This window comes from Chenopodium album, chromosome 9 (genome assembly GCF_948465745.1).
Source record: "Chenopodium album chromosome 9, dcCheAlbu1.1, whole genome shotgun sequence".
Lineage (NCBI taxonomy): Eukaryota > Viridiplantae > Streptophyta > Magnoliopsida > Caryophyllales > Amaranthaceae > Chenopodium > Chenopodium album.
In genome coordinates, this window is record NC_137842.1 from 11,348,017 (window position 1) to 11,375,975 (window position 27,959).

At 32.3% G+C, this 27,959-nt stretch overlaps 3 protein-coding genes across 3 annotated transcripts; 1 reads left to right on the top strand and 2 right to left on the bottom strand.

Moving 5' to 3' along the window:
* Nucleotides 1-3,916: 3,916 nt before the first annotated feature.
* LOC145559550 (uncharacterized) lies at nt 3,917-6,359 on the bottom strand. The gene is made up of 6 exons (XM_081620963.1): nt 6,202-6,359; nt 6,027-6,085; nt 5,863-5,919; nt 5,694-5,771; nt 4,164-4,509; nt 3,917-4,050 (listed from the first exon to the last, which is right to left on the bottom strand). Exons 2-5 carry the CDS (start codon nt 6,069-6,071, stop codon nt 4,288-4,290), a joined length of 402 nt encoding a protein of 133 aa, XP_081477089.1. The 5' UTR covers nt 6,072-6,085; nt 6,202-6,359; the 3' UTR covers nt 3,917-4,050; nt 4,164-4,287.
* A 6,936-nt stretch (nt 6,360-13,295) lies between these two features.
* On the top strand, nt 13,296-18,797 carry LOC145558392 (putative pyridoxal 5'-phosphate synthase subunit PDX2). Its single transcript, XM_081619618.1, has 7 exons — nt 13,296-13,516; nt 13,705-13,832; nt 14,249-14,336; nt 14,656-14,729; nt 15,285-15,473; nt 18,290-18,387; nt 18,467-18,797. The coding sequence occupies exons 1-7, from the start codon at nt 13,465-13,467 to the stop codon at nt 18,609-18,611; spliced, it is 774 nt and encodes a 257-aa protein (XP_081475744.1). The 5' UTR covers nt 13,296-13,464; the 3' UTR covers nt 18,612-18,797.
* A 143-nt stretch (nt 18,798-18,940) lies between these two features.
* LOC145558391 (beta-galactosidase 8-like) lies at nt 18,941-27,476 on the bottom strand. The gene is made up of 19 exons (XM_081619617.1): nt 26,855-27,476; nt 26,661-26,756; nt 26,256-26,368; nt 26,037-26,103; nt 25,839-25,931; nt 25,474-25,617; nt 25,267-25,355; nt 24,935-25,040; nt 24,515-24,602; nt 24,172-24,290; nt 23,434-23,598; nt 22,928-23,130; nt 22,692-22,801; nt 21,959-22,068; nt 21,740-21,853; nt 21,343-21,441; nt 19,800-20,011; nt 19,365-19,698; nt 18,941-19,258 (listed from the first exon to the last, which is right to left on the bottom strand). The coding sequence occupies exons 1-19, from the start codon at nt 27,023-27,025 to the stop codon at nt 19,151-19,153; spliced, it is 2,541 nt and encodes an 846-aa protein (XP_081475743.1). The 5' UTR covers nt 27,026-27,476; the 3' UTR covers nt 18,941-19,150.
* Between the last annotated feature and the right edge of the window lie 483 nt (nt 27,477-27,959).

A 27,959-nucleotide genomic window follows, 5' to 3' on the forward strand; every position in this document is an offset into this window, starting at 1 on the left:
CGGATAGACACATGGTCTAGTTCCCATGGAGGGAAGTCAAAGTTCAATTGAGGTCTAGGATCCAAAACATGCATTGCATTTTCTATTTTATGAGGATTGTAGGTTGATGGAGGTAAGGTACCCAAACACCATTTCAGGTAAACCTGAAATTCATCACGAACTGGGTACGTGTCAAAAATATTAGGAAAATGGGCAGGTTTAGGCGGATTATTAGATCCGTCTGGACGCATTAGGAGTGTGGTGAAAAAGTCATTGTTACGACTTTTAGGGAGGAGTATAAGGGCAGCTATAGTTTCATGTGATAATGTAGCTAAAATTTCACCGTCATCATCGACAAACAAATACTCATATTGTGTGAAGTCCAACTCAGGAATATTTCCCATAGGAGGATCGAAACACAACAACGCGGGAGTGAAGCATTTGGTAATGGCACGACGAGGCATGTTAGCTTCTGAGAAATGGTTTTGTTTTTTTTGTGTAGGATGGTGATAAAAAGAAATTCAAGATGAAAAGGCTTTTTGCATCATAAAGGAGCTTTCCATGCATTATATATAGAAGTAGAAAAATTTGCCATCGCCAAACAAAATCATTTAAGATTAGGGTAGTAGTTGGCCCTTTGCTATCATTACTAACCACACAAGACACCCCTCAATCCAATACATGTCGACATGTCTCAATAATAAGGTAAATCTTGTTGTTATAAGAAAAAAGAGATATAATTAGTAAATGAGTGCGCTAAGAAAGATATACTAAAAGGGTTAGACTGCACGTGCGACTTAAAAGGGACACTAATGTCAATTAAATAGGTCTTATAAGATATGAGAAGTTCTAAAAATATCAAGTCAAATTATAAGTAAATCGTAGAGATATTAATAAATCAAGAAAAAGTAATTGCTATTGGGTTTTATGAGGCGAGTATATATCTACATATAAATCAAACCCGATAGACAGTGCTGTAACACCCCCGATTTATTAACTGAAAATAAATAAGAATTAAAGGGAAAATAAACAACCATTAAATAAAAGTGCAGAAGCATACTCCTAAATCGGAGGTATACCTACCGCCACACTCAACAACCTATCGAGCGTTAAGGCTTACAAAAATCCCAATAAATACAACCCAATAATCTAGGTGAGCTATTTACAACTTTACAAAACGTTGTAGCATACTTATCGATCACTTGAGCTCCCTTTAGCTACGATCACTTGATCAAACCTGCTTATACAAACTTGACTGCTCACCATTAAGGACAAATTCAAAAATAGATCGTCGCAGGGCCACCATAATAAAAAGACATGGCCGCAAACACAAGTATCAAAACAAAATAACACAAGTCGCAGAGCCACCATATTCCTTCTGATTCGTTGTTTTATCAAATCCGGCTGATTTTCTTAATAAATAGCCTCCTAAAACCTCCTCATACATTAGCACTAGACACAACTAGTAACATTTTAGGGTTATTTCTAATATCAAATATATGATTAAAAGGATGCTTCCTATATCTTTTCTAACAGCATGTTAGTATCGTGTTAGGGTTAAAGCTTTGATCTTTATTGTTTAGTGATATGCTAGGGTTTGTTATTAATCTTTTTAGTATCATGCCTAAGATCTTGCTATTATTATGCTTTAATTTTAACATGATTGTCGTGATTATTTTAATTATGATCCATACTATTAATTGTTATAAGTAATGGCATGGTTAATATGATGATTATTATGTTGCTTGATTATATTTATTTAAATTATTGCTTGATCACACCTTTTATGCATGTTTAAAGGGAATTGTTACTTGTAATCACGCTTAATAAGATAATTAATAATCTTGTTTAGGGTTAATATGATTATAATTCAAGTGATCGCCAATAATAGTTTTATTTGGTGCATTAAAATTCAACCAACACATAGACAAACAAGTTTATGGTTACTCCTATTGATTGCATGTTTTAGTTAGAAAGTGCACATGCATACGAGAAGAATAAAGTAGAGGCCTATTATTAGTACAGGTTTAATTTCTTTTAGGCTGAATTTGTACATTCATACCCGAACTTCCAGTCATAGTTCCAGACTTATTGGAGTTAACAATCTCCTGGATCGTTAAGGGTGTAACCTTCACCCTGTGAACGGTGTATAAGTTCCTAAAACTTATTGCCGATTCTTTTGTTTTAGCTTCCTTTCCTTTGGACCCCACCTTGCTTAAGTGTATGAACACAGTGGGGTTCAAGTTTGGGCTGTTGTATTAAGTATTCCCTACAATCATACATGAATCTATTTTTTCTTACATGTTATTCTCTAAAGACGGTAAAAGGAGGAGTGGTGAATAGTATAAAAGTCAAAGCGGGTGGAGTAATAAAGAACGGAGGAAGTATAATTAACTTAAACTAAGATATATTAGAGTTTCCAAAAAACGAAGATTGATTATAAAATACTCCCTCCGTCCCAAAAAGAATGAACCATTTGGCCAAAACTTTGTCCCAAAAAGAATGACCCATTTGCATTAAAACACCACCAATTTGCAACAATATTTGTGCAAAATTAGCTTTCCCATATAAAAATTTTATTTTCCATGTTATTTTATTACTTTTTCTCTCTATTTTTTCTACAAACCCCATGTAAATTTATCTTTCCAATATACTTTTACTTCTTTTTACTTAACTTCCTTAATACCCGCGTAATCAACCCAAATGGGTCGTTCTTTTTGGGACGGAGGGAGTATTAACTACCAAATGTGAAAGTATCATTATTATCAAATTATCTTTGTTTGTGCAGTTATCCTTAAAACACTTAAATTAAGATATAAAAATTATCGTTACTACCATTCAAATTTGCTGTAATAGAGAATGAAAATAAGTGTCGCTAATGTAATGAAAAGGTGTTCATACCTGTGTCAGTAATGGGCCAGCCCAAACGTCCAATACACCCAGTCCAGTATTTTCAAGGATCACTTGTTAAGGCATAATTGCGATTCAAAATCATATTGCTCAATGCAAAACCTTAAAGCATCCCATGAAGACTTACTAAACACCGATTTAAATTATATGTTCCTCATTTGTTAACGATTCCATGATGAATAAACCTACAATTGCTTTGTAAATCCTAGAACTAACACTAAATAAACCTGGAGTATCTCATCCGAACAACAAGAAACTTTTTTTATCATACTCAGCCTTCTTTTTTAATTTTTATACAACTAGTGCTTTTCAGAATCTGAAATGCTACTAGTCCGAGGTCAATGTATATTCAGCCACAAAAATATACACTTACATATCACAAAACAGGTTTTAATTAACTGTTTTATTTGTCCTTAAATAAAATAAACACAGTTGTTTTATTTACATTTTCCCATTTGTATAAAAAGATTGAGTGTAAATCGTTTATAATAGTATACATATATAAGAATCAATTTATATTAAAATAGAACTGACTATATCATCAAATGAATTGGCCATCTTATTTGGTCTCGTTTGCAAAATCAAAAGCCCATTAAGTTCCATACATATTATGTATTCAATTATATGGCCCATCTTGTTACTAAATATTAACCCTGTAGATTTATCACCATATGTCGAATGGGCCCTACACATAAGCGTATGTACCCACCAATCCATCAAATTACGAACTCTGGGACCTTATGAATCAAAATAACAAATCACAATATGAGTTGATAGCCCCCTATCAGGGTCCTCAATACACTCAAATATCCATTATAATTTTTTAGCTAACTACAATTTGGGTGTGTTATCCGAATCATTTGAAGGTAAAGAACTAATTGTATCCAAAGGTAGACTATATTGTGCAGCCACCAAGCACAGATATATAGGATAAGCTACTACATGTAATCAAATGGTACAAATTTTAACAAAAGCATACTGGACTGGAGTTTTTTCACTTGTTTGGCATGGAGTACATTTCATCTATGTATCGTTTGCAGAGTCATCAACATTGTTGTACTTCAACTTCACTGTATGGCAGAGTCGTCGCTGCTTCCTATTTGCTCGAAATGTTGATCTACTCCATCGCTCACTTAATGATACAATCAAGGTGGAAACATCCTGTAGACACAAAACACAGGACTTTTAACAAAATGTACCAAACCTTTAACTGATCTATACTATATTTTAAAAAAAATAAAAAATAATACGATCAGTATGACAGGCCTACACACTTCATGAACAACTATCCCGCTGGGAGGTTCCTTGTCTCTTGCTATTCTTCGGTGCTTTTCGCCATAAGCAACATCACACATCTGATTAACCATAAATTTGGTTTAAACATCATACTTCAATTATTTAATAGTTGTAACACACAATATTAAACATGTTTGTGCAAATCATTATATGCACACATAAAGGCAACACTTCGCAATCCCTTACCCCTAACATCCCAAAATCACCTAAACGGTTGCGATCTTCCTTCGTCGCCTTGCCTATTTCCGTCATGGTCCAGACCTTGATCCTAGGGTACTCATCCCATTGTACTGGATGTCTGTCTAATCGATCAAGGTAGAAAATCTGTACATCCATAAACTTCTAAATTAGAACATAAATATATATGGTTTTACATTCAGAAAAAAGACAAACACATAATACATGCATCCAATGAAATATCGTTCCTCACCACAGCAAATATGGCACAACCACCACATCCTCCTGCAAAGCCATTTGCATAAAATCGACGTGCAAAACTGGATACACTGTCCATCAATTTCTTCAACACCAAATCACACCAATCATAGTTTACACAATCCATTGCACAACTTAAGGCAGGTAACAAATCTGAACCGAGTCGAGGTGATTGGGTTGGACAAAGCACCATATGCAGCACAACAATAAGAAATAATGTCTTGAATTCCTCTTCATCTTCGTCCCCAAAGTTTTCCTGTAGCCTATCCATCATTTGGGTTGTTAATTGGATACCTACGGATGTGTAAACATTTCCTGAACCTCTGCTCGATTTGGTTTTCCATGAACTACCATATTTCATAAGCACATGCTGTACTTTATCACGCTCGTCGGAACTCATCATTTTGGAAGTTGGAACAGGCTTGCTGCCGTTCGGAATTCCTAGTATCCATCGAACTTGATTATTCGAAAACGAAAACACACGCCCATCTGGGCAATTATGCTTCTATTCAAAGGGTCTATCCTTGTCATTATCCAATATGCTAATTGTCTTGGTAAATGCATGTCTGATACTAAATGGAGTAGTCCACCAAATCCCATCTCGGTAACCCATCTAGTTCTTTTAACGTCAAACTTCTTACATATGCGCCCAAAGCAGTGGATGCGGCAACTCATATTAGGAGGCTGGATACATTTCCCAAATTAGTCATGGACAATTTCAGACTTGTATATGGAGAGCATGGAAAGTTAAATATTAAAAATTTAAATGAACCTACATGAACACCATCTCTTTCATTTAACCAAATGTTTTTTAGTTTCAACCTTTGCATTATCTTGTATTAACCAACACATTTCAGGAGAGGAAATCTGATAATTAGCCCCTACGTACTAGGTTCTTATAACCAACATATGGACTACATAAAATAAGAACTTCAAATAAAATACTATGAAAAAACAAAGCACACAACAATGCTATTGAATTGGAGATTATAGAATCACAATCTATCCAATCCATCCTCTTAACTAAGGCGTGAAGTAGACAAAACAAGGACAAAGGTTTAGCGTGCCCTTACTCGACAAATTGAATCAGATTGCTCCTTCAATACTCGCCCGGCTGCCTTCACCACACCCCCAGGACTCAACCTATTATCCTACAAAAATGAGGAATGACTTGTTAAAAATGACATCAGTTAATTCATAGTATCCACCATCAACGACGTATGCAAAAGTAAAGTTTTGTACCTTGAATAGATCTGGATTCAATTCAATTAAATTCTTATAAGAGAAGCCGACCCGAACCTGTAACCAGTTATTTGCATTAATCTCGGCATATTTTTGTAGACTTAGTCAAATTTAACGAATAATTAAACAGTGATAAACACAATTAACATATTTTTTCTGCTTACTTCTTTGTTTTCAACTTGTAAAGATTTCAAGTCACGCTTGCCCATTATTACATTCAACACTACAAGAAAGTATAAAACGAAAAAAAAGCTCGATTCATATTTAATAAACAAGGAAAACCAAAATTATAGAAATAATTGAGATATTAGAGTAGACAATTTTTATTCATTCACTTACAATTGTATGGTGTGACAAAGCAATTCCCACCGCAGCTTAACTTCAAAATAGAATTGAATCCGGAATAATAACCAAAAATTGAAGGTGGTATCAATCTGAGAAACCAAAGTCGAAACCCTTGAAATCATAAACAGTAGACCACATTAATTCCACCAATAATGGTTCCCACCTACCAACAAACGGTAAAGAAAGAAAAAACAAAAGCATTTAACGACGTTAGTCGATTGCGAATGACTAGACCATTCTAATGTGGCAAAAAAGAACACGTAGCATTGATGTATTTTACATTGGTATCCCTTAAAAATATTATAATGGCCATCCTATCCTCAAGATGAACGAATTTCGTTCATCATAAAGATGAACAGGAATTTGGCGTAATAATAATAATAATAATAATAATAATAATAATAATAATAATAATAATAATAATAATAATAATAATAATAATAATAATAATAATAATAATAATAATAATAATAATAATAATAATAATAATAATCTAATCTAATATATATATAAATAAAGTAGGCATTTTTCGAGAGCATTCGAGGCGCCACATAAGAAAAGATATTATTTTGACCAATGAAATTTTAGATTAATAATTTATTTTAGAATTAAAAAATTCACTCGCCACCTAAGAAAAAGTGACGAATAAGATTTAAGAATTTTGCCACATAGATAAAAATAACGAATTGTGAACAATTAAAATTTAAATTATTTAAAAAAAACGAATAATTATCTTTTTTACATATATGGATGTAAATCTTTGATCGTAAATATCTTTAATCTCTCCCTAGCAAATATTATAAAAATTAGATATTAAAAATGTACTCATCGAAACGAATAAAACTAAATCTCATATCACTATTTTTTCCTTATATACAAAGAGAAATTTAGAAGATTCCCCCTTATTTTTTTAATAGTTAAAAGATTTTAGATGACACTAACATTTTGAAACAAAACGAGTATATAAAAAAACGCATTTGCAAAGGACTTATTTTAATCAAAAAATAAAATGATTTGTCATTTATTTTTTATCAAGCAAAATTGAAAAATAAGGTTTGGGATTTTAAATTCAAGCGCCACGCAAAATAAATAAACCTACAAAAGATAACTTTAGTGTTAAAATTAAAAAAAAAAATTATCTTATGATATTAGGAATTTTATTCAAATATCCGATGAATGATCTTCATATAAAAAAATCTTAAATTATTTAAAAATATTTACTAGAACCGTGCATCGCACGGGCTTATATCTAGAAATTTGCCACATAGGTAAAAACAACGGAAAGTGAATAATTAAAATTTAAATTATATAAAAACTTAAAATTATCTTTTTTGGAAAAAAACCTAACAATATTCTTATTTAAAAAATTAGATTTTGATATTAATGGTTTGATAAAATAAATTAGCATTTGATAAACCAAGTCAAATCACATGTATTTGATATCGCATGGTATCTTATAATATTTTGATATGTTGTATTCATCAACAACGGTAAGATAACGTGCATTATATAAGTTATCATGAGATTGTGCATTAAAAGATATTTTTTGATAATATACAATCTCAAAAAAAAAAAAAAAGAAAGAAATACTTAAAATTATATTACAAATAATATTAGATTTTAAATGATAAACGTTTTCAATGAAATTTGTTATACCTATGATTATAAGATAATTTTTTTACAGCGTTATAAATTGACACATCATACGACATCAACGAAATTTACAAAACCCCATCAAGCGAATTTGTGTTAGTAATTTTCTCTCAGTTTTAAGTCATCAATGGTTGGATAAATCTTAGCTTAGTTTTTAAAATTCATGTTTAAATTTATACTAGATGAAGCCCGTGCGATGCACGGTTTGTTTGAAGTTTTTAAAATAATTTTTTTATACATATATTTATGTGCTAAAATTTGTTATATGTTTAGATAAAATTCCTAATATCAAAAGATAATATTTTATATTTAATTAATTTAAATTGGAAAATCTTATTCGCCAATTTTGCTTACGTGGCATTTGAATTATTTAATTATAAAAGATTTTAATAATCTCCTATTTAATTGGTTACTACTAAAATTTATAATCCTACATGGCACTGTAACACCCCAATAATTCTCTCTTTAAACCTGTGAGGACCCTGAACAATATTCAAGAGAATTACTGGCGTGCTACCGCCACGTGTTAAAACGTTAAGACTTTATCAGAAAATAGCAGCGGAAAAACTAAATCAGTTATAAATAAGTTTCAAAACCAACGAATGAAACCAAATTAAGTCATACAACTTGGAACCATTAAGGCCCTTATTCAAAACCCAATAAAAGTAGTAAGTGATTAAATTCAGTGTTCAAATAATTTCAAACCCAAAAGAAATAGTGTCGAATAAAATCGAATTAAAATAAATTCAAACTTGCAAAAGAAATAAAATGCAAACAACTAACTCTCTACTCAAGATCCCACAACCCTGATGAATGCTGCATGTGTAAGAACCTGTACTGGTAATTATGCTCCCCAATATTACAAGTGTAAAAATTGGATCGTCACAAGGTCATTGAAAGGCGAAGGCCATGACCAAAGAAAGACACACACAAAAGCAGGCAATCAGCAAAGCTGAGTACATACAAGCTGCAAAATAAATTAAGAAATCCATAACATGCTACTAATAATCAATCATCATGCACCATTAAATTATAGACTCAACACACGACTCAACTATTTATATTACTAAGACTCCATTAATTAATAATAGGTAAATCATTATTTTTATTCATTGGATTACGCAATAGACAAGGTTGTCCAACCCATGCTCCATTTGGAACATCAATAAAAGAAAAACCCCATGCCTCCTTTCGGAAACATCAATAAACATCCAACGACCACGGGCGCGACTCCGTGACTGTAGTTAGTATGAGATCTCACCTAACTCCTAGTTTTGAAAAATATTTGAAATAAGAGACTCGTAGATCAGACGGCCTCGAGAAAAGTACACGGCTAATACCCCATGTACCCCAACCCCTGATTGTCATTACTCCAAAAGTGCACCAATCCAGAGTTTTATTGCTCATCCATCTTGCACTTTATGTGATTTACAGGTTTAGACTTGGTGATGACTCATATGCATAACAATACAATCAATCCAATATCAATTCAATCAAGTAAAACAACTTTTCAATTTCAATTCTTGATTTATTAGTGGCAAGCAACATTTATTATTTATTCCTATACTACCTCGGTGTATAAACACCTTGAGTGCATAAGGCACCCCAAAACCTTAACCTCGTCTTAGAAGACTTAAATTCTTCTCTTACTCATCCTGCTTGCATAATCATGAATGAGTAATAAATTAATCATTACACCAATCATATACCTTTGCCTCTAAGCGCACCTTGCATAATTAGAGCACAAATAATACTTGCAATATAAAATAGTGCACGTCATACGAAATTCACAATGTATAACCAAACAATTTAACTCAGTCATCCCTATACATGATACTAAGTTCTCGATCCGTCGTCCTTAAACATGCACCTAAAAGAAAGGTTTCGTAACTTGTACGTACCTTGAGCAAACAAATTGGTATGCCACTTTACTAACTAGAAATCACCTTCAATAAACTCCTCTCCTAAGCCAAATAATAACATCTCAATCAATACCCAATCAATCAAATTTACAGCAATACTAACTTACTTTAAAACCTTCAAAATCCAAATCAAACAACACTTTAAAACCTTCCCTTTAGTTTAAAATTAAAGGCTTATATATAGTTCTTTAAATTTTATTCATAAAAACCTTAAAATACACTCTTATACATGAAATTACAGCAAGTTTAAAGTCTAATAAAAATCTGAAAATTATTTTTAAACCCCTAATAATCTCCCTTTTTAATGGGTGATTAAACCCTCTTTATAAAACATCAAAAGTAGTACTTAGAAACTATTTCCAACACTTAAAAATTCAATAAAAACATATATTTATGCTTAATTAACTTTAAACATAATTAATTTTATTAATCAAACTCAAGGATAATATTTTAAGTATAAAAAAACTTCGTTAAAATCAAAAACTGCCCGAAAATCATATTTAGAGGCTGAATTTGGCCACGAGAGGGTGGTGCTCACTACCTAAGGTAATGAGTTTTTCTTAAAACGTTGTTTACACATGGAAAACACTACTTTTTTGTCAAAATCGGATGAGTTCAGATGCTAATCGGGATTAAAACGGGGTTAATATTAATGAACGGAAATCTTAAAATTAAAACACGAATTTAAGTGTTTAAAATAATCTGGAATTAAGTTAAAATAATCAATAGTTATAATCACTAAAATTTCAAAACATCATTACTATAAAAGCCCTAAATCAATTGTTCATAAAAACCCTAAAATCATGATTTTCACTAATTAAAAACCCTAGGTTATAAAATTTACAAAATCTGAGAATTATGACACTTATAAAATCTGAAATTATAAAGTTTAATCATCAAAATACAATTTGATACTAATTAAATTAATTTCAAACAATAAAATCAAAACCCATAAATCAATAATTATAATTACACAAATTAATAAAATTAAGGAGAAAGAAAATAAGACTAACTTTTTTGTGTGGGAAATTTTTTTGGGGATTCATGGGGTATTTATAGGAGAGAATTGTAGGGTAAATAATAATATTGGGCCTCATAAAAATAATGGGTCGATTAAGTAAACAAATGGGTTAGGCTTGTGTGATTGGACATAAATTGTAGAATAAAGGTGCATAAAATAATTTGTTCAAATAAATTTCGACCCAGATTAATAATTTGAAACTTTTGAAATTAAATTATGAAAAATAACAAATAAATATTATAAATAAAATAAATTTTCATTTATAAAATATTTAAAAATACGGGGGATTACATGCACACTAAGAAAATTAGATCCTATGTGGCTCTCTAAAAACTCGGGAAAAAACTTCCCTTTATATATATATATATATATATATATATATATATATATATATATATATATATATATATTAGATTTGTAACTATTACTTACATTATGTTTTTTGGGATATTTAACGATTATATGTTTATATTTTGTTTAGTTTATTGAATTTTGTTTTTACATGCCTATCTAATTTAATAGGGGAATTAAATTCGAGCAACAATGATTGAAAAATCAAAGTACGAGTTCTCGCCTATTTGACGTACTAGACATCCGCAAACAAGATAGCTTAATAAGTTTGGATATGGTTTTAATGGACAATGAGGTATTATACTTTTATAAATTGTTTACCTTTATTAAGTTTTATTAATATACACCTTTTTGGTTTTTTTATTAATTAATATTATAAAAAAAGATTAAATTAATTTCTTATTTTTGATTGTAGAGTGATTACGTGCATGCCTCAATTAAATCCAACTTCATCCAACACTTTTGTCCAAAATATATTGAAGGAAATAATTTCCTTATATGGATCATGTTTATTTTAGCTTTGGAATTACAATATTTTTCTTCAAAATACATACAACATTTTAACACACACACACAAAAAAAACAATTTCATTAGAATTAACATATTCAATCTCTAATAAATACTTAGACTAATCTAAAAAAAAACTATAACGTATCCCTCAAAAAAAAAATACGTACAAAGGGATTTATAAAAAAAGATTTATAAGTTTTTAAAAAAGAAAAAAAAAATCAAAACAAAACAAAATTCAAAAATATTAGAATAAAATCCGTGCATTGCACGGACTTACATCTAATAATAATAATAATGATGATGATGATAATGATGATAATAATAATTATTATTATAATTATTATTATTATTATTATTCAATATTTTGATGATATGATCCAAATTTTTTCTACCACTATTCACTAATTTATTATAATTCATTCAATAAAAAAAAAAAAACAAAATCTTAAAACTTTAAAATTAAAACTAAAGTTGTGAAATTGCCATCCTATTCAATATTTTGTATATTATGATCCAACTATTCACTATTTCACAGAAAATAAATTTATTATATTTCATTAAATTGGAAAACAATTTTTTTATACCTTTTAAAAAAAAATAAGAATTAAAGTTGTGAAAATGTGAAATTGCCTTATGATCATTATATAATGGAAAAAAATACAACATTTAAACACTCTCTTACCAAAATCAACTAAGATGATAAAACTTACACCATGTCTTGTGTGCGGCTGATCACACCATGTGTCCACTTGTAAAATTAACAAAGTGACCCCTATAACACTAACCGAATAACCTATATGACACTAACAAAGTAACCCCAGTGATGGTTGACCACATCACGTGGCCAACTACATATAAGAATTTGTTAGGACCTATTCTCTTCAGTTTAATTTCAGTTTAGTAATTAATTTTCTTATATTATAAACAATTCAGTTCAGCTTAGCTCAATTCAATTTAGTTAAGCTCAGTTTAGTTAATCAGATTAAGCCCTTGGTATCGTACTTGTTTTATGCCATATCGAAAAACAGGTTAATCATTCAATAACAATCTAATGAATCAGATAGAATCAGGGGTGGATCTATTAAGGTGCACAGTGAGTCACGTGACTCACTAGCACCAAAAAAAAAAAAAGAGACCGCCTATTACAGATAGGCGGTCTCTTTGTTGCTTCTATTTGAGTTTAGACCACTGTCTGTTTTATAAATATCAAAGAGACCGCCTATTAAAATATAAAATAGGCAGTTTTATAGTATTAGTATGTATTTTTTATGTCTTATTTTTGGATTGAAATTATTTTGGTAAAATATAACTTTTTTTAATATAATTTTTGGATTAAAACAAGTGATTAATTATTGATGGTGACTCATAAGTTTGAAAATCCTGGATCCGCCACGGGATAGAATTTTCTTCACGGATATAACATAAATAGACCCCCTTCACCACGATATAAAAGAGGTACGAATAACATTACTACTTGCCTACTTGGGTATAAAAGAGGTAAATTGAAAAGGACTGCACTACTTGATATCTTGAATTGAAGGTAAAAGATTAAAACAGTATTACTATAAACTTTCTTAATTTTTTTTTTTTTTTTAAAAAGGAAAAAGGTTTAAGACTTTGAGCCTTTGAGGGCGGCATGAGAGGCATTAGAAGCAACTACGACTTATAAAAACAAAAAACGAACGGCTTCAACATTTGCTTCATTCTCCACTCCTCAATTTTCATTATTATTAAATTACTCCTAATTTCTCATTTTCTCCTTCTTTTTCACTGCTAATCAAACGAAAATAAAATCAAATATGGCAATTGGTGTTCTTGCTTTCCAGGGTTCTTTTAACGAACACATAGCAGGTATTTTTCTGTATATTTTCTTCCTTTTTAAAAAAACTTATTTTGCTGTATTCTGTGGTTTCTAGTTAGTATGACAGTTACCCGTTACGACTTGAGATCAAATCCCGTCTATGCTTTACCGGATTAAGGGTAAGGACAAAGCAATTTAATGTTTTATGTCATAATTGTATTGAATTTTGTATGTGTAGCGCTGAGGAGGGTTGGAGTGAAAGGAGTGGAAATTAGGAAGCCAGAACAATTAGAGAATGTTGCTGCCCTTATCATTCCTGGGGGTGAAAGTACCACCATGGCTAAACTTGCCGAGTTAAACAACATGGTATATCTCTTTTCTATAATTTTAATTTTTTTTGAATTGGGTTTCTTTGCTTTTATTTATGATGTTTCATTTTAACTGGGGTTGCTTTAATTTTGTTTAATGATTTTTGATTATTGATTGGTTTCTAAATTTGAAGTGGGAAAGTTGTTATCTTTTTTAATTTTATTTTTAGTTGATTGTGGGATTACAATTCAGAAAGAAGTAATTAGTTTGTCTTTTTTTGAATTGGGTTTTCTTTGCTTTTATTTATGATGTTTCATTTTAACTGGGGTTGCATTAATTTTGTTTAATGATTTATGGTTTTTGATGGGTTTCTAAATTTGAAGTGGGAAAGCTGTAATCTTGTATAATTTTATTTTTAGTTAACTGTGGGATGAGAATTCAGAAAGAAGTAATTAGTTTGATTGTGTTCACAGTTTCCTGCATTGAGGGAGTTTGTCAAGATGGGCAAGCCAGTATGGGGAACTTGTGCAGGGCTGATTTTCTTGGCAAATAAAGTTATTGGTATACTTATCTCTTATCAATTATTATCTCTTAATTGTCAATTAGAGATACCTTTTCTGTATATTCAAGGCATGTATGTAGCCCCTTAGATTTTACTTTCAAGGAGGAATGACAATGATTGAATGAGCTTAATAATTCTTAAATTGTTGGCAAATGTTCAACACAACAATACCGAAGTCTTAATCCCAAAAGAATGGGGTTGTTTGCATAAATTGAGAATCTATCTCTGGTGGTTGCCTTCAAAATCTAGATTGGCACAGCTAGGGTGTTTTAGAAGATATTATAATTATGGAATACTAAAAGGACTTGTAATTTTCAGGCCAGAAAACTGGTGGGCAGGAACTTGTTGGTGGCCTTGATTGCACAGTCCACAGAAATTTCTTTGGCAGTCAGGTAGTTTTGGATCACTGTTGGTTATTTTGGTAATATGAAAGTTTGCATGTTCGGCTGAATTTGCATTTTATTGCTGGTTTTACCTACTTTCTTATCTCTCATCTTTATTTAAAAGATTGATGAAGCTGCATTTTTCAATGTGGCTTTTCTGTGATGGATCTGATGGAGAAGTGGTGATTTTAATGCATTATTTGATACCTATGTTATGCATTTTCTGCAGTTTAGAGGGCTGATAATTTTAGACTGAAAGGATGTGGTGTCTAGAGTGTAAATTGATAACCTCAGGCTGTTCTTGTTAGCGTGATTTTACCTTGCTTGAATAATACAGTTGAGTTTACGAGTAGTTATCTTTACTTGAATTTTTAGGCATTTTGGAGCTTCAACTTGTTTTATTTTTCTATTATACTTGTAAATCCTGCCATGTGTAAGATTCTTATAAGTTTGATGGGTGTAGCATTTGGATTTCATTAAACTAACCAAGCACTTTTGAACTCTGTTATTTTGCTGACTTATATCTTTTGTGGATCTTAAGATAATAGAGTTTCATTCTTGCAGATACAAAGTTTTGAGGAAGAGATCCCTGTGCCGTATATTGCAGATAAAGAAGGTGGTCCTCTAGGTTTTCGTGCTTTATTCATCCGTGCTCCTGCTATCCTTGAAGTTGGCTCAGAAGTTGAAGTTTTGGCAGAAGTTCCTATTCCTGACAAAGTTAAGAATTCAGACATGATAAAGGAGATTCAAGAGGTTAGTGCATACTTCATATAATATTTTCCCCCATTTCTATTTTAAGGGTGGAACATTTTTCTTTTCTATGAGGGCTAGGTAATTTGATTTTGATATTTGTTACTTTTGGATACTTGTGGGACAGTAAAAGAGTTAAAAGAATCTTTAAAAGAATCTTTAAAAGGAGTTTATAGTAGCCAGTTACCTATCTTCAAGTTCCTCTTGTCAGTCGAGCTAAAATTTGACTTGTCTGAGAGGACTTTTGAAGATAGCAGGTTTGAACCCTTGACAAGGAGCAGGTCTTGATCTCAACCGCAGGTCCCAAAGAATTTGAATCTAGGTCAGATGAAGGGGTGCTATTTATGCTTTTATGGTTTGAACATCCAAGGGTCCTTTCTGCTATAATTCTTGATAACTGTCGAAAACCTCCTCCTTTTTATATTTGATGTGTTGTTGGCCCTACAAGATCATCCTAATACATAGGGCCTTCAGATGCATTGATGTCTAAGAAGTGGTCCTTTGTACATATGTTTGAGGAGTTCTCTGGTCCCCTTGGAAACAAGTTTTAATTTAGAGCATGTTTGTTAAGAGTGTTTTTGTGTTAGAAACAAATTCAATTAAACCATTCTTGTTACCAAGTCTTTGGTTAGAATGTTTGAGTAACAGCTAGCATTACCTAGGAGTAATGGTTTTCACCGGTTTATCACCTCTCTAAAACCTAAGGTAACAGTTGCCTTTATCCTCATATAAAAAGAAAGACAGTAAGGTTTAAGTGATTCCTTTCCATGGTTAAACTAAACCAATAAAAAGGTAAAAGATTTATGATTCATTTCCTCGCTCTTATTTGTTTCCTTTCCATCCATTTCCAATATTAATACCAAACGCCTCCTTATTGTAGTTAGAGGCTGCTCAACCATTGGGTCAGGTTCATTTAGGGATTAGTAGCCCTAGCCCATAGCCATTTCAAGCCATGGATTCTGACATGCAAGAGCTTACTATCTTTTTTTCCTTCCTTTTGTTTTCATCTTTTGGAAAATGATTAATTTAACGTGACATATAATATGAAATCCTTCCATTAGTCTTTGAACTTGGGAATCAAGAAGGTTTGTGAAACAATCGTGGGGTTTGGAACCATTTGAGAACAACATTGAAGAATTATCTCTCACCAATTTTTTTTACTCTTACCTTTCCTTTGGATTATAAAATGCCCATATATACTCTCTCTATCCTTCCAATAAATGCCCATATATACTCGTCTTATGACATATTTTACTTTATGTATAAAAAAGTCTTCCAAACCACCTCTCTTTCCCATTCTTTCTCCTCGCGGTTCCCTTCCTTCATTATTTCTATCTCTCCATCTAATGATCCCTTTCCCTCTATCTCTCTCACTTGCATTTTTTTTCTTACGCTACAAAAAACCTGTACGAGCTACACCGCCTAACTAAAAACTACTTCGCCTGATTCTTTTAGGTTGAAAGTTGAAACAATTTCCAATTTAGGAATAGGCGTGTTAATTGGAAGAAGTCAAGCTTAGAAAGTTTAAATAAAGTACCAAAATTACCTCACCCCTTTCACTAACACTCTCTACTCAATGGATTAATTTTGCAAATCCCATACCCCTTTCCTTTTCTCTCTCTTACTAAATTTGTGTGTCATTTGGTTTAGTTGCAAACTTGCAACTTAAAAGAATTGATTAGGAGTATTATCATGTGAGCCTAACCCTGAGTGGATATTTTTCTGTAGATGAAGGAAGTGCTTTATTAATCTCGATCTCAACAGGTTCTCTTGGCAACAACCCTTTAAAGAGGAGAAACTGTTAAAATGGGTTACATAAGATTGCAAATGAACTTTTGATAAGTAGTGGATGGTAATGGAGTAATTATCGGATGAAGAAAGAAAGGAGCTAGGGAACAGGGATATTAATTTAAGAAGTCATTAGAAATTATAAAATTTTGGTGGATAATATCTGAAAGTTAATGAGGCTATATTTGAGAGTTATTGAGAGAAATGAGTGTGGAAATATAGAGGAGATAGAAAGGGAGTTGTTTATAGAAACTCGTGGGAAAGGAGAACATGGAGGAAAAGAAAGAGGGGGATCTTAGATATTGGAATTTGGAATTTTGGACAAATGCTTAGCTGCATATTATCTTCCAAAGACTTTGGTGACGTCCAGAGTATTGTCGGGTGATCGTACATGTTGCTCTCTATTAGATGAGCTTCGTGTGAGGTTCTTGAAGTCTGTAATCTAATCGAATCGGCTGAGGGAAGGCACACTACAAGAGGTTTATAATATTCATATTAGGTTCATAATCAATTATGTATAGATCCGTATTTGATGTTTCTCCGCAAATATATTTACATCAAATTCCAAGAGCTGATCCATACTTGTATCGACCCTTTATGATTAATTTACATTAAGCTGCAAGCCAATTACATTAATTGTGCTAATTAATAGCAGTTTCCAGCTAAACATATCAATTACTTAATTTAGCTAGCAAATCATTATCTGTATCAAATCCTATAAACTATTGTTAAGAGTAGTAATGCATGTTGTTTGAAGGACATACTTCCAACAGGCATTTTTGTTGCTGATGATTGATATGCAAAATTATGGACTCCTGTCATGAAAAGAGTGGAAATTCGGAAACCCTTTTTGTTCAAAGGGCCAACCTTTGTGCAAAAGAATACAAGTAATAGTATATGGTTAATGTTGCTTGTTATCTGTTTTTGACGAAATCATCAAGTATTGATAAATAATGTGATTTTCTGAATAGTTGGTCATTTTCATGTCATAATTGTCATCATACCTGATGAACTTGATTGAATTTCTGTAGGTGAATCTTGAATCTGTAAACAAAGTGGCTGTAGCTGTAAAGCAAGGAAATTTGCTAGGAACGTCCTTCCATCCTGAATTGACTGCTGACAGTAGATGGTAACTATTGGACTTATCCGAGGTTTTTTTTTAACTTGTCTATTGGAAGTCACAAGAATAAATTTATTGCTGTTTACAGGCATTTGTACTTCATAAAAATGGTAAACGACCTTAGAGAAGAGACCATGACTGATACAGAGTCCGAGACTTCAAGCAGTATCATCAAAGCAGGAGACTTGAATTCCTTGCAAGATACAAAGATTGAACTCCCCATATATTCTTAGCACTCTCTTATAGCCTGCTTCTAATTTAAAGATTTATTAGGATAATCTTATGAAGATATAGGTTACTTATTTTTCACTTTGAAATGATTGCCCATATTCGATATGTGCTCACACGGTCACACCAACAGAAGTTGGCTTCATTAATTTTTCAAGGGTTTTGTCAATGTCAATCATATTGTTGGCTTCCATCATAATTATCTAGGGATTTGTCAATGCCAATTTGATATAACTAAACTATTGCAATGCACTACAAAGGCGATCTCAGCTGCTAAATCATTTTCCCAAATTCCCAAAGGTAATATCATAATCACACCAGCAAACCTAGTTGATTGGCACCCAGAAGATCGGATATGTTTACTTGATTAAGAAGATGTTGAAGTATCACTAACATCTTCAAAACGTATTTGGTTTCATTACTTGATATACGTTCCATTTGAAAATAATGTGAAAGAATGTACAAATGGGAGTCGTTATTTAACAAAGTATAAGAGGATGATGCTTGTGCTTTGATCCCCATAAATTGGTAAGATGCTAGCAAACTATCCACAAATAGCCTCTACAGCTAAACTTTTCTTCACTCCACTACATGGATCACCAAATGTGTCAATGGACACTCCAATCTTGCAACTGCGAGCTCCAACACAGGCCTGTATGAAAAATTTGATGGTCAGAGTCAGATATAAACTAAAATTTGTGACGCACGTACGAGTTCTAGAAAAGGATCGGAAGAACACAAGGAATGTGATGGCCCACCTTCTTCACAATTGGCAGTGCTTGGAAGCTCCTGCATTTACCATGTGTATAACTCCCACAAGAACCTTGAGGAGTACCAAAGCTTGCAAATTTGATTGAAGAAATAACTTGATGTGGTGCAGGGCACTCTAGCAAAAGCATAGGCCCTAATTTCTTGTCTGTTTGATCTGTATCCCACATATCAACAGGCGCTGGATGGGTCTCTGATACATGTGAGCACATGCTTCCAACTTGCTTAGTGGCGATAGATATCTTTGTGGGATCTCCGCCAATCTCTTCAAACACCACAAGAACATTGCCACTCGGTTTTACCCATGAACGAGGTACATGATACCTGTAATTCATAAAAAATAAAGATGCAGGTTCATGATCCTAAGTTTTTAGTACTTGTAGATAATTCACTTGGGTGAAAAGGAAAGTACTCCTGGTGCTTACAATTGCTGGGGAGGTTTTCCACAATTTTTGAGACATTTGTCCGATTTATAAGGCCCTCTGTAATCACAATGGTCACTGCAACCACCACTTGGCGAGCTCAAAGTTGGCCAATACCGTCCTATGCTTTGCCCATTCACCCATGCCTCACCTTTTCCCATCCCAGTGAAGTCCAGAGCAAGTGGGTCATTCCCATCAGGAGCATTGAATGATGTCTGAGTAAGTAATTATTTTCAGAATAAGCATCCCATAATTACAAAAATTCACATTATTAAGAGATTAGCTGGCCATCTCTTCTATGGCTTCACATCTTAGATTCTTAGTGTCATATAGATTGTCTAAGCATGTAGCACTTTCAATTACAAGTAATTATGTTAAAAGATACGCATGTATTCCCTGCATCCAGATGAATAGATTGAACAATACATCTTCTTTGACATTTAGCCAACTTGAATAATAAGCAATAATGTCACCGAAACACCAGGTATTTGAGTTACTTTACTGAGAGGTTGGACACTCTTACTCAGTGAGTCAGTGCTGCAGTTATTTGGCATAGACAGATTTTTGTTAAGTATATACTTCAGATATAATACACTTCTCTAACTTATGAATTCTTACCCAATTATATATAAAGCAAATATATATATATATATATATATATATATATATATATATAGGGGAGGGATCCGGTGAGAATAGGTCCATATGTGAGAATTCATACTTATATGAGAACTGATTTAAAATTTAGAACATGTGGGTAAAAATTTAGAACATACGAGTTAAAATTTAGAACATGTGACTCAAATTAAAATTTTGAAGATATGAGTAATAATTTAGAACATTTGTGTGAGTAATATGTTTAGAACATCTGATTTAAGAATTATAACAAGTGATTAAAAATTTATAAAATTTGCTTTATGAAATTTTAAACATATGAGTAACATTTAGAACACTTGATTTAAGATTATGAACATGTGAATAAAAATTTAGAACAAACTGATATTGAATATAGAAAATGTGAGTAAAGAATTTAGAACATAAGAGTAAAAAAAATTGAACATACGCTTTAAAATCTGGAACATATAACTAAAAAATCTTAGAAAATCTGGAACATATAATTAAAAATCTTAGAACACACGTTTCAAAATTTAGAACATAAAAGTTAAAAGTTTGGAACAAGTTATTTAAAATTTATGACATCAAGCTTAACTAATTTATAGTTTAGAACTAATAAATTAGAACATTTGATTTAATTTAGAACACCTAAAAAAAAGTTTAGAACATAAAGAGTGTTCTCACATAAGAAAATTTCTCATATAAGAAAAATTCTCACGTAAGCCTTCCCCTATATATATATATATATATATATATATATATATATATATAAAGCAGGGTAGTCAAAACTTGATGACAGATGAGCATGTAAATGATGGTACCATATGCAAATATTCAATAAATTATTGCAATTTCTTGAAGAATGAGAATTATTTTTAACTGTTAGATAATTTAGCTGTTGCTCATAAATGAAGTGAGAATATAAGATTACCTTGTACCATGTTAGGGGCTGGTTCTTAGGGAAGGCTGATGAATCCCAATTAGAGGAACCTCCACTGGCTAAATCTAAGTCTTCACCTTTTAGTCCAACCTGAAATTTTATAAAGAGAAGAATACTTGTGATTCGAACATCCAGAAATGGAAATTCACTATCTATGGAATAGACTGCTGAACATGTTTCCACTCCTTTTGTCTTTGCCACTTTATTCTTTTTCTTTTTCTTTTTTCTTTTCTCTACTTTTCCTTTTGCTTCAGCTTTATAAAGCTTGACTGCTTTCGTATAAAAAGGGAAGACATCATATCCAGCCACTTATCTATATTTTGTATAGCTACCTTATTAAATATATTTCACTGAGAAGCAGAAAATTACTCAAGGTAAGAAGATAAACCTGATATGTCCATGACTGAGAAGAGAGATCTAAAGTAAGGCCACCATTAGAGCTTCTAAGAGATGCAGGACCAGTAACACCAGCACCCGCTAAATAAAAAAATGCTCCATAATTCTGCAAAAAATCATGGATTTAACAGAGAGTCAAAATTGACACTATTCACTATTGTATATGTTTGGTTGATCTCAGAAATTTATCAAAGTACTATTAGTTACTAACCGCAAGTCCCACAGTCAAGCTAAGGAGATCAATTGCGTTGTTTCCTGTGTTAAGTGTTGCAGGAATGTCCACTGAAATCTTATGATCTCCTGTCGGGGAATACCTGGTAGCTGGCCACAAGTCCAGTAAACAAAGCATTATCATCATAGAAAGAACAAGGTGACTAAAGACAAGAATTACTTCTGGAAGCAAGTTCAATATTCTAAATTAACCTAAATGTTGCTTTAAAACATAATTTTGTTATGCATTTCAAGTTCGCAGTTGTCATCACTTAATAAAAAATTGGGAACTAAAGGATATCATCACTCTAAAGCATTGGTTAAAATTTAGACAAGATGCAAAAGGATTTTCACCTTAGAATATTAACACCTAAATCCAAATTCTAATTTTATGTAACACACAAACTTTCAATTTACTAAGCAAGCCTGCTTCATAATAAAAATTAATACTTCCTCTGTTTCTTTTTAGCAGACACGTTTCTTTAGTCACGTTTGCCAATGCACAAATTCATCTTTAATATCTTTAATTATCGATAAATAAAAATTATAAAAATTTGATATTTTGAAAATATACATTGTGACAAATCTAACAAGATCTCACTTGACTATATTATTCTCACATATAAATCACAAAACATGGTCAAAGGGAAGTGTGTGAATAGTGCTAAAGTCAAAACGTGTCAACTAATAAAAAACGGAGGTAGTAGTAGTGATTACAAAGCTGTAATTTCTACCTGCAAGCTTCCCGTTAATGAAAACGTGAAGGCCATGACCAAGTGATTGAATATGAAGAACAGTCTGAGATCCATTCTGAAGGTAGGGTTCATCACCTTTGATAGTAATGCTGTAATACATTAAGTTCAGGTTTCAAAGATATCCCAAGCCACTCAACAATGGTGATAAAGATGATATATATGCCACTGATAACTCAGCAATATTTTTAGACCAAGCAACGACTTGAATACAATACCTTGATGAATACCACAAGTAGTCACTTTTGTCAGCTGTAGTATTTATTTGCTCCAGTAGGCCAGATTTTACAAAGGCTTGCGTCTTTGATATACCTACTGGTTCTCGAAACCAACTCCATGTTGACTGGATATCTCCAGAAGAATCAAGGTTGTATTTTAGAGATTGAGGAATGAATTTTGGAAGCATGGCCATAGAATTTATCTGGCACAAGAAAATTTCAATCAAGTGTCATCTGTCTGCTTGGTATATGTAGGAATCTATAGCAATTCCAATCGAGCAATGAACAGCTTGGAACAATTAACAGAACCAAACTAGTCTGGATAAGAATTACTTGAGGTGCCCAGATATTCACAGAAAAAATGCCTCCATGGAATACAAGATTTTATAAATACATGCTGAGCAGTAACGAATTTCTACTTTCTTTTCCAAACAGATCCTCTTAAAAAAGTTGTTTTTCCATTCTTAGATAAAAGTAATAAGATGTTATTGACAAATAAAACACACCTTTGCAGTATTGAGCACCACATTTTTGCAGTCAGGCAAGATGCTCACTGACCATGCAGGTAAGTGATATGAGTTGCCATTGAATTTCACTGTTGCATCAGAATGTGTATCCGTATTGGCCAGAAATGCGGAACACAATCCTGATTGTGTTTTGTATACCGTGGCCTGAAAAAGAGAAACTCTATGAGGTAGAATTCTTTGGAACCTCTAAAGATACAAGAATATATTCAACCAAAAATCATAGTACTGCAAAAGACATAACTTAGAAAATTGACATCATGACCACATTTGACTCTTATGGCAAAGCTCATATAATATTTCGCACTATGTACATGACAATATAACACCCTAGTTAAATGAAATTTTTTATCATAAATCACAGCCTGTAGTTTGGTTAATAGCCAAAAAGATTAAAAAGGATTTTGCTTGCAATCAAACACAAAAGTTTTTATGATGAATGTATTATATTGGTACTGGTATATTCTTCAAAGAGGTATGCCAATGAAGCAAGTTGACACTGCTTTAGCTACCTTAGATGACTCTAATTAACCATACAATATAAATATGACATAAAATATTAGTGTCTCCTGGGCATAAGTAAATGGTCAAGCTTCTAGAAACTTGCAATGGATTTGAAAGAGAGAGAACATAATTACATAACTTAAGCACGAGAAGTCTACAACACAAAGATAGAAAAAGAGCATATTTCGCTGTTAAAGCTGTAATGATGGATCATACCTCCAAATTTGCACCTAGAGAAGGGTACGTGGGATCAGTTGCCACCATTGCTGCCTCACAGAGCTTTATTGTCTTATGCACATCTTTTAGGTGGCCCCATTTTGGCTGCCTAATAATGCCTGAGTTTTATTTTTAGATGTAAAAACAAGCAACAAAGATGTCAATTCCTTTCAACTTTTATGTGCAATACGAAGTATCTTTCAACTTATATAGCGCCTATATGAGAATTTATATTTTTGTAGTTGCAGCAACATTTCCTCTACATTATTGGCTTAAGTGGAGTAAAATGATGCTTTGAATTGAATAAAATCTATTGCATTAAGTAAATCATGCATGAGCATACCGTACTCATCGATTGGAGCATCATAATCGTAAGTGGTAGTAATGAACGGTCCACCAGAAGTGCGGTCAAAGTTGGTTCCTCCATGGTACTGTTTAATACATAATGAGACATATTAGTATACACTCCTGTATTCTTCAGTGTGTACCCGACTACCCGTGCATTAGCACGGGTTATATCCTTAAAGAAGAAAAGTTTTCTCTGATACTTATTGGGGAAATTTGTGGTGGGTATAAATTGAGGAAGTTTCTTTGATTTGTTTTAAATTTTCTAGATGGTGTGTAGAATTTTAAGACTTGGGTAAGTTGTAGTGAAAACTAACTCTTTTGTTATTAGAGTAAGAATTTTATAATAATTATTTCCTTGTCTCTATGAATAAAGTAGCTCAACTTAAGTGAAATGTAATCAGGAGCAGAGTACTACCATGTAATAGTTTTGCATCGATCCTCCTCGTTGATAAAAGCGTGCTACTGCAAAAGCTAGGTCTTCAACAGGTCGATAAGGTATCTTACCACCAAAAGAAGTAAACCTAACACACCAGAAAGGCTAAACCATAAAAATCCTGAAACAATGTACTGAAAGAGAAGTCTATTTCTTGGTATGCAACCTATGCTTATGAATAATAAAATAATCAGGGAATAATTGCTGATTTATTTATAGTTTAAGCAAGTCGTTAGATATTATTCCAATATACATAAGCCCAAAAGAATTACTATTATTTATGAAAACGAGACAGATTCATAAACCTCACTCACCATCCACTCCAATTTTCGGTCCATAATTTTGGTGATTGGTTGGAGTTTGGTGTAAACTGATCACAGTAAAATCCGTTACACGTGTTGATCTGCGTATAAGGACAATTACAGACACAACAAGCAAGATTAGGGAACTTTTTTCTTTTTTTATTGTTAATCAGAGATTCCAATCAGCATAGCAAACATTTATCAAAGATTCGGGCTTACAATAGGAGCAGGGGCATCTGACTGTTGGCACATAACCCATGGCACCCCTGTATCCAAAGACACCGCCATGTTTGCTGCCCACTTAATGTAAGATTTTCCAGCCGATCCATACGCTGAATCAATATTTCCGTACTCGTTTTCAATCTGTAATTAGCAAAATTATATAAACTATTACTCTGTATCAACTAAACATCCCTATCAAGTATCAACAAACAATCATCATTGACCCATGTCACAAGGACTTTAGTTAGTAAAAAAAACACATTTTTTAATGATTAGATATGTATGATTATGAGATATAGGCTCAACCACCAAAGATTTTTTTCAACAATCATCATAAATTAGTATTGAATTGTGGAACTAACCTGGGACAAGATTATGGGTCCTCCTTGTGAAGCATATAGGTCGTTTTTCTTCATCAAATCCACAATATAGGTGGTGAATCGCTTCATCTCGTCCTATATCACCATCATCCATAATGTATAAATATTTCAATTTTTTTTTATACTAGTATATTTACTTGAAAATTATAAATCCAAAACAATAAAGGCTAAGATAGCAACCTTGAATGGCTCATTGTCGGTCCGAAATTTGATCCCAGGAATGAAATGCAACCAAAGAGGAAACCCACTACATCAAACATTTACAAAATTTAGACCCATAAATCATCAAATTTTCCAGAAAACAACATCATGACAAAAATTGTACGAAGTAAAAAGTATATGATTACATTAGTACTAAAACTAGTTAAATTACAAACGAAAATAGTAAATAAAAATTACCCATAATTCCATTCAGCGCAAACATATGGTCCAATCCGAAGATGAACATAAAGCCCAGCTTCACCAACTAATTTGACAAACTTGACTAGATCTTTTCTATCAGAAAAATCATACTGCATTTCCAAAAATGGGATTAATAATTTTAATCAAAAAAAATAATTTAATGGGATTAATAAAAGTATACTCCCATCAATTCCCATAAATTTAATTTGGTACTTCATTAAAAACATCATTTAACTGAAGTTTCCAAAAATGAGAATAACGATAGTCCCAAGTAAAATTTCATCATTTTCTCCAAATTCATACTATTTTTAACTACAACAATAATTATAAAAAGCAAAATGGTATAGAAATTGCAACTAAAATAAACCCAACAAATATTGTAAAATAAAATAAAAGAAAAACCTGGCCTCTAACTGGCTCATGCAAATTCCAAAAAACATAAGTTTCAATTATATCTAACCCTCCATCCTTTGATATTTGAATGAGGTCCGGCCACATCTGTTTACAAAACATAAATTAGTACATATATAATGTAATGTAACCCGTGACAACAAAATAACGCGTTCATTGGTGTAATTAAAAAAACCCGAACAAACCTCGGGTGTGCTACGAGGGTAATGTATGGACCCAGACACAAGAACACGGCGTTTGCCATCAATGACTAAAGCTCGATGATCATAGGTCACATTACTCGCAGCAGCAAACGACGTCGTAGTAACAACACCCAAACAAATCACCATTAACAACATCATCATTTTCTTCTTCATTGTAACCAATTTTTTTAACAACCCAAAATAGAAACTTTGTTTATGATTTTGGATATTTATAGTAATAATGTAGAGTACTAATTGATGAAAAACCCAGAAAAAAAACTTAAAGATATAATAATAATGTTGAGTTTAAAGCTAAGATAGAAGAGAAATTGAATTAAAGCAAATTGTTGCTTGGCCGCTTTGTTGTACAAAACCCAGGTTAAAAGATAACCCAAAAAATAAAAATACAAAGTGTGAAAGAAAAACACTCAAGCATAAAGCTTAAGACTAAAGACTAAAGAACCCCAGAAAAAACTTCTTTTGTTTAAGTGTTCGGCTTTGGCACGTTTATGTGGCGATGTTTATATGCTCTCGAAAACTTTCTACTTTATTCATTCATGTATCGACTTGATAAAAGATGGTTTATGATAAAATGTCGATACGTAAGATATATTAAATAATGTGATATTAATGGGGAATGTTGTATAATGGTGATAGGTGAGTCATGACAATTGAACTGCTACACTAACTAATTATGTTTTAATAGAGATGGGAAGTGAGGTTAAGGAAGCTAATTGGGATTAAGGAGGAAGTAATAGGGTGGAGGAGGGTACAAATTAGTGTGGAGTGGTCCCGCAAGTATATTAAAAATTTAAAATGGTGAGGATGACATAATGGGAGAATTGAAGGATGTTGATAACCAACCACGTGAAGGTGGAGGGTGTGGATTGGGAAAAAAACACTTGCGAAAATGAGTGATGTCTTTCGGTGGGGGGAGGTTAAGTGCAAACGTGGCGACTCGATATGGGGTTCGTGATTATAAAATGAGTACTAGTATTAGGGTGGAATTTGTGTCTATTAACTTTATTTGATATTAACAATTGGAGGTTGGTGCAGTGGTGATTGAGACTATACTTGATAGGGATGATTTGTGTTCAATTCCTCACAA

What these genes read in the sequence shown, in the direction of transcription:
- LOC145558391 (XM_081619617.1), bottom strand. Translation starts at nt 27,025, where the DNA reads ATGAAGAAGAAAATGATGATGTTGTTAATGGTGATTTGTTTGGGTGTT. An exon ending in TGCGCTGAATGGAATTATGG is followed by an intron (nt 26,104 to 26,255) that starts GTAATTTTTATT and finishes TGTTTGATGTAG; the next exon opens with TGGGTTTCCTCTTTGGTTGC. An exon ending in AGCCCCTAACATGGTACAAG is followed by an intron (nt 20,012 to 21,342) that starts GTAATCTTATAT and finishes TTACTTACTCAG; the next exon opens with ACATCATTCAATGCTCCTGA.
- LOC145559550 (XM_081620963.1), bottom strand. Translation starts at nt 6,071, where the DNA reads ATGGGCAAGCGTGACTTGAAATCTTTACAAGTTGAAAACAAAGAA. An exon ending in TACAAGTTGAAAACAAAGAA is followed by an intron (nt 5,920 to 6,026) that starts GTAAGCAGAAAA and finishes AACTGGTTACAG; the next exon opens with GTTCGGGTCGGCTTCTCTTA. An exon ending in AATCTGATTCAATTTGTCGA is followed by an intron (nt 4,510 to 5,693) that starts GTAAGGGCACGC and finishes ATGGATGTACAG; the next exon opens with ATTTTCTACCTTGATCGATT.
- LOC145558392 (XM_081619618.1), top strand. Translation starts at nt 13,465, where the DNA reads ATGGCAATTGGTGTTCTTGCTTTCCAGGGTTCTTTTAACGAACACATA. An exon ending in TTTTAACGAACACATAGCAG is followed by an intron (nt 13,517 to 13,704) that starts GTATTTTTCTGT and finishes TTGTATGTGTAG; the next exon opens with CGCTGAGGAGGGTTGGAGTG. An exon ending in CTTGGCAAATAAAGTTATTG is followed by an intron (nt 14,337 to 14,655) that starts GTATACTTATCT and finishes TGTAATTTTCAG; the next exon opens with GCCAGAAAACTGGTGGGCAG.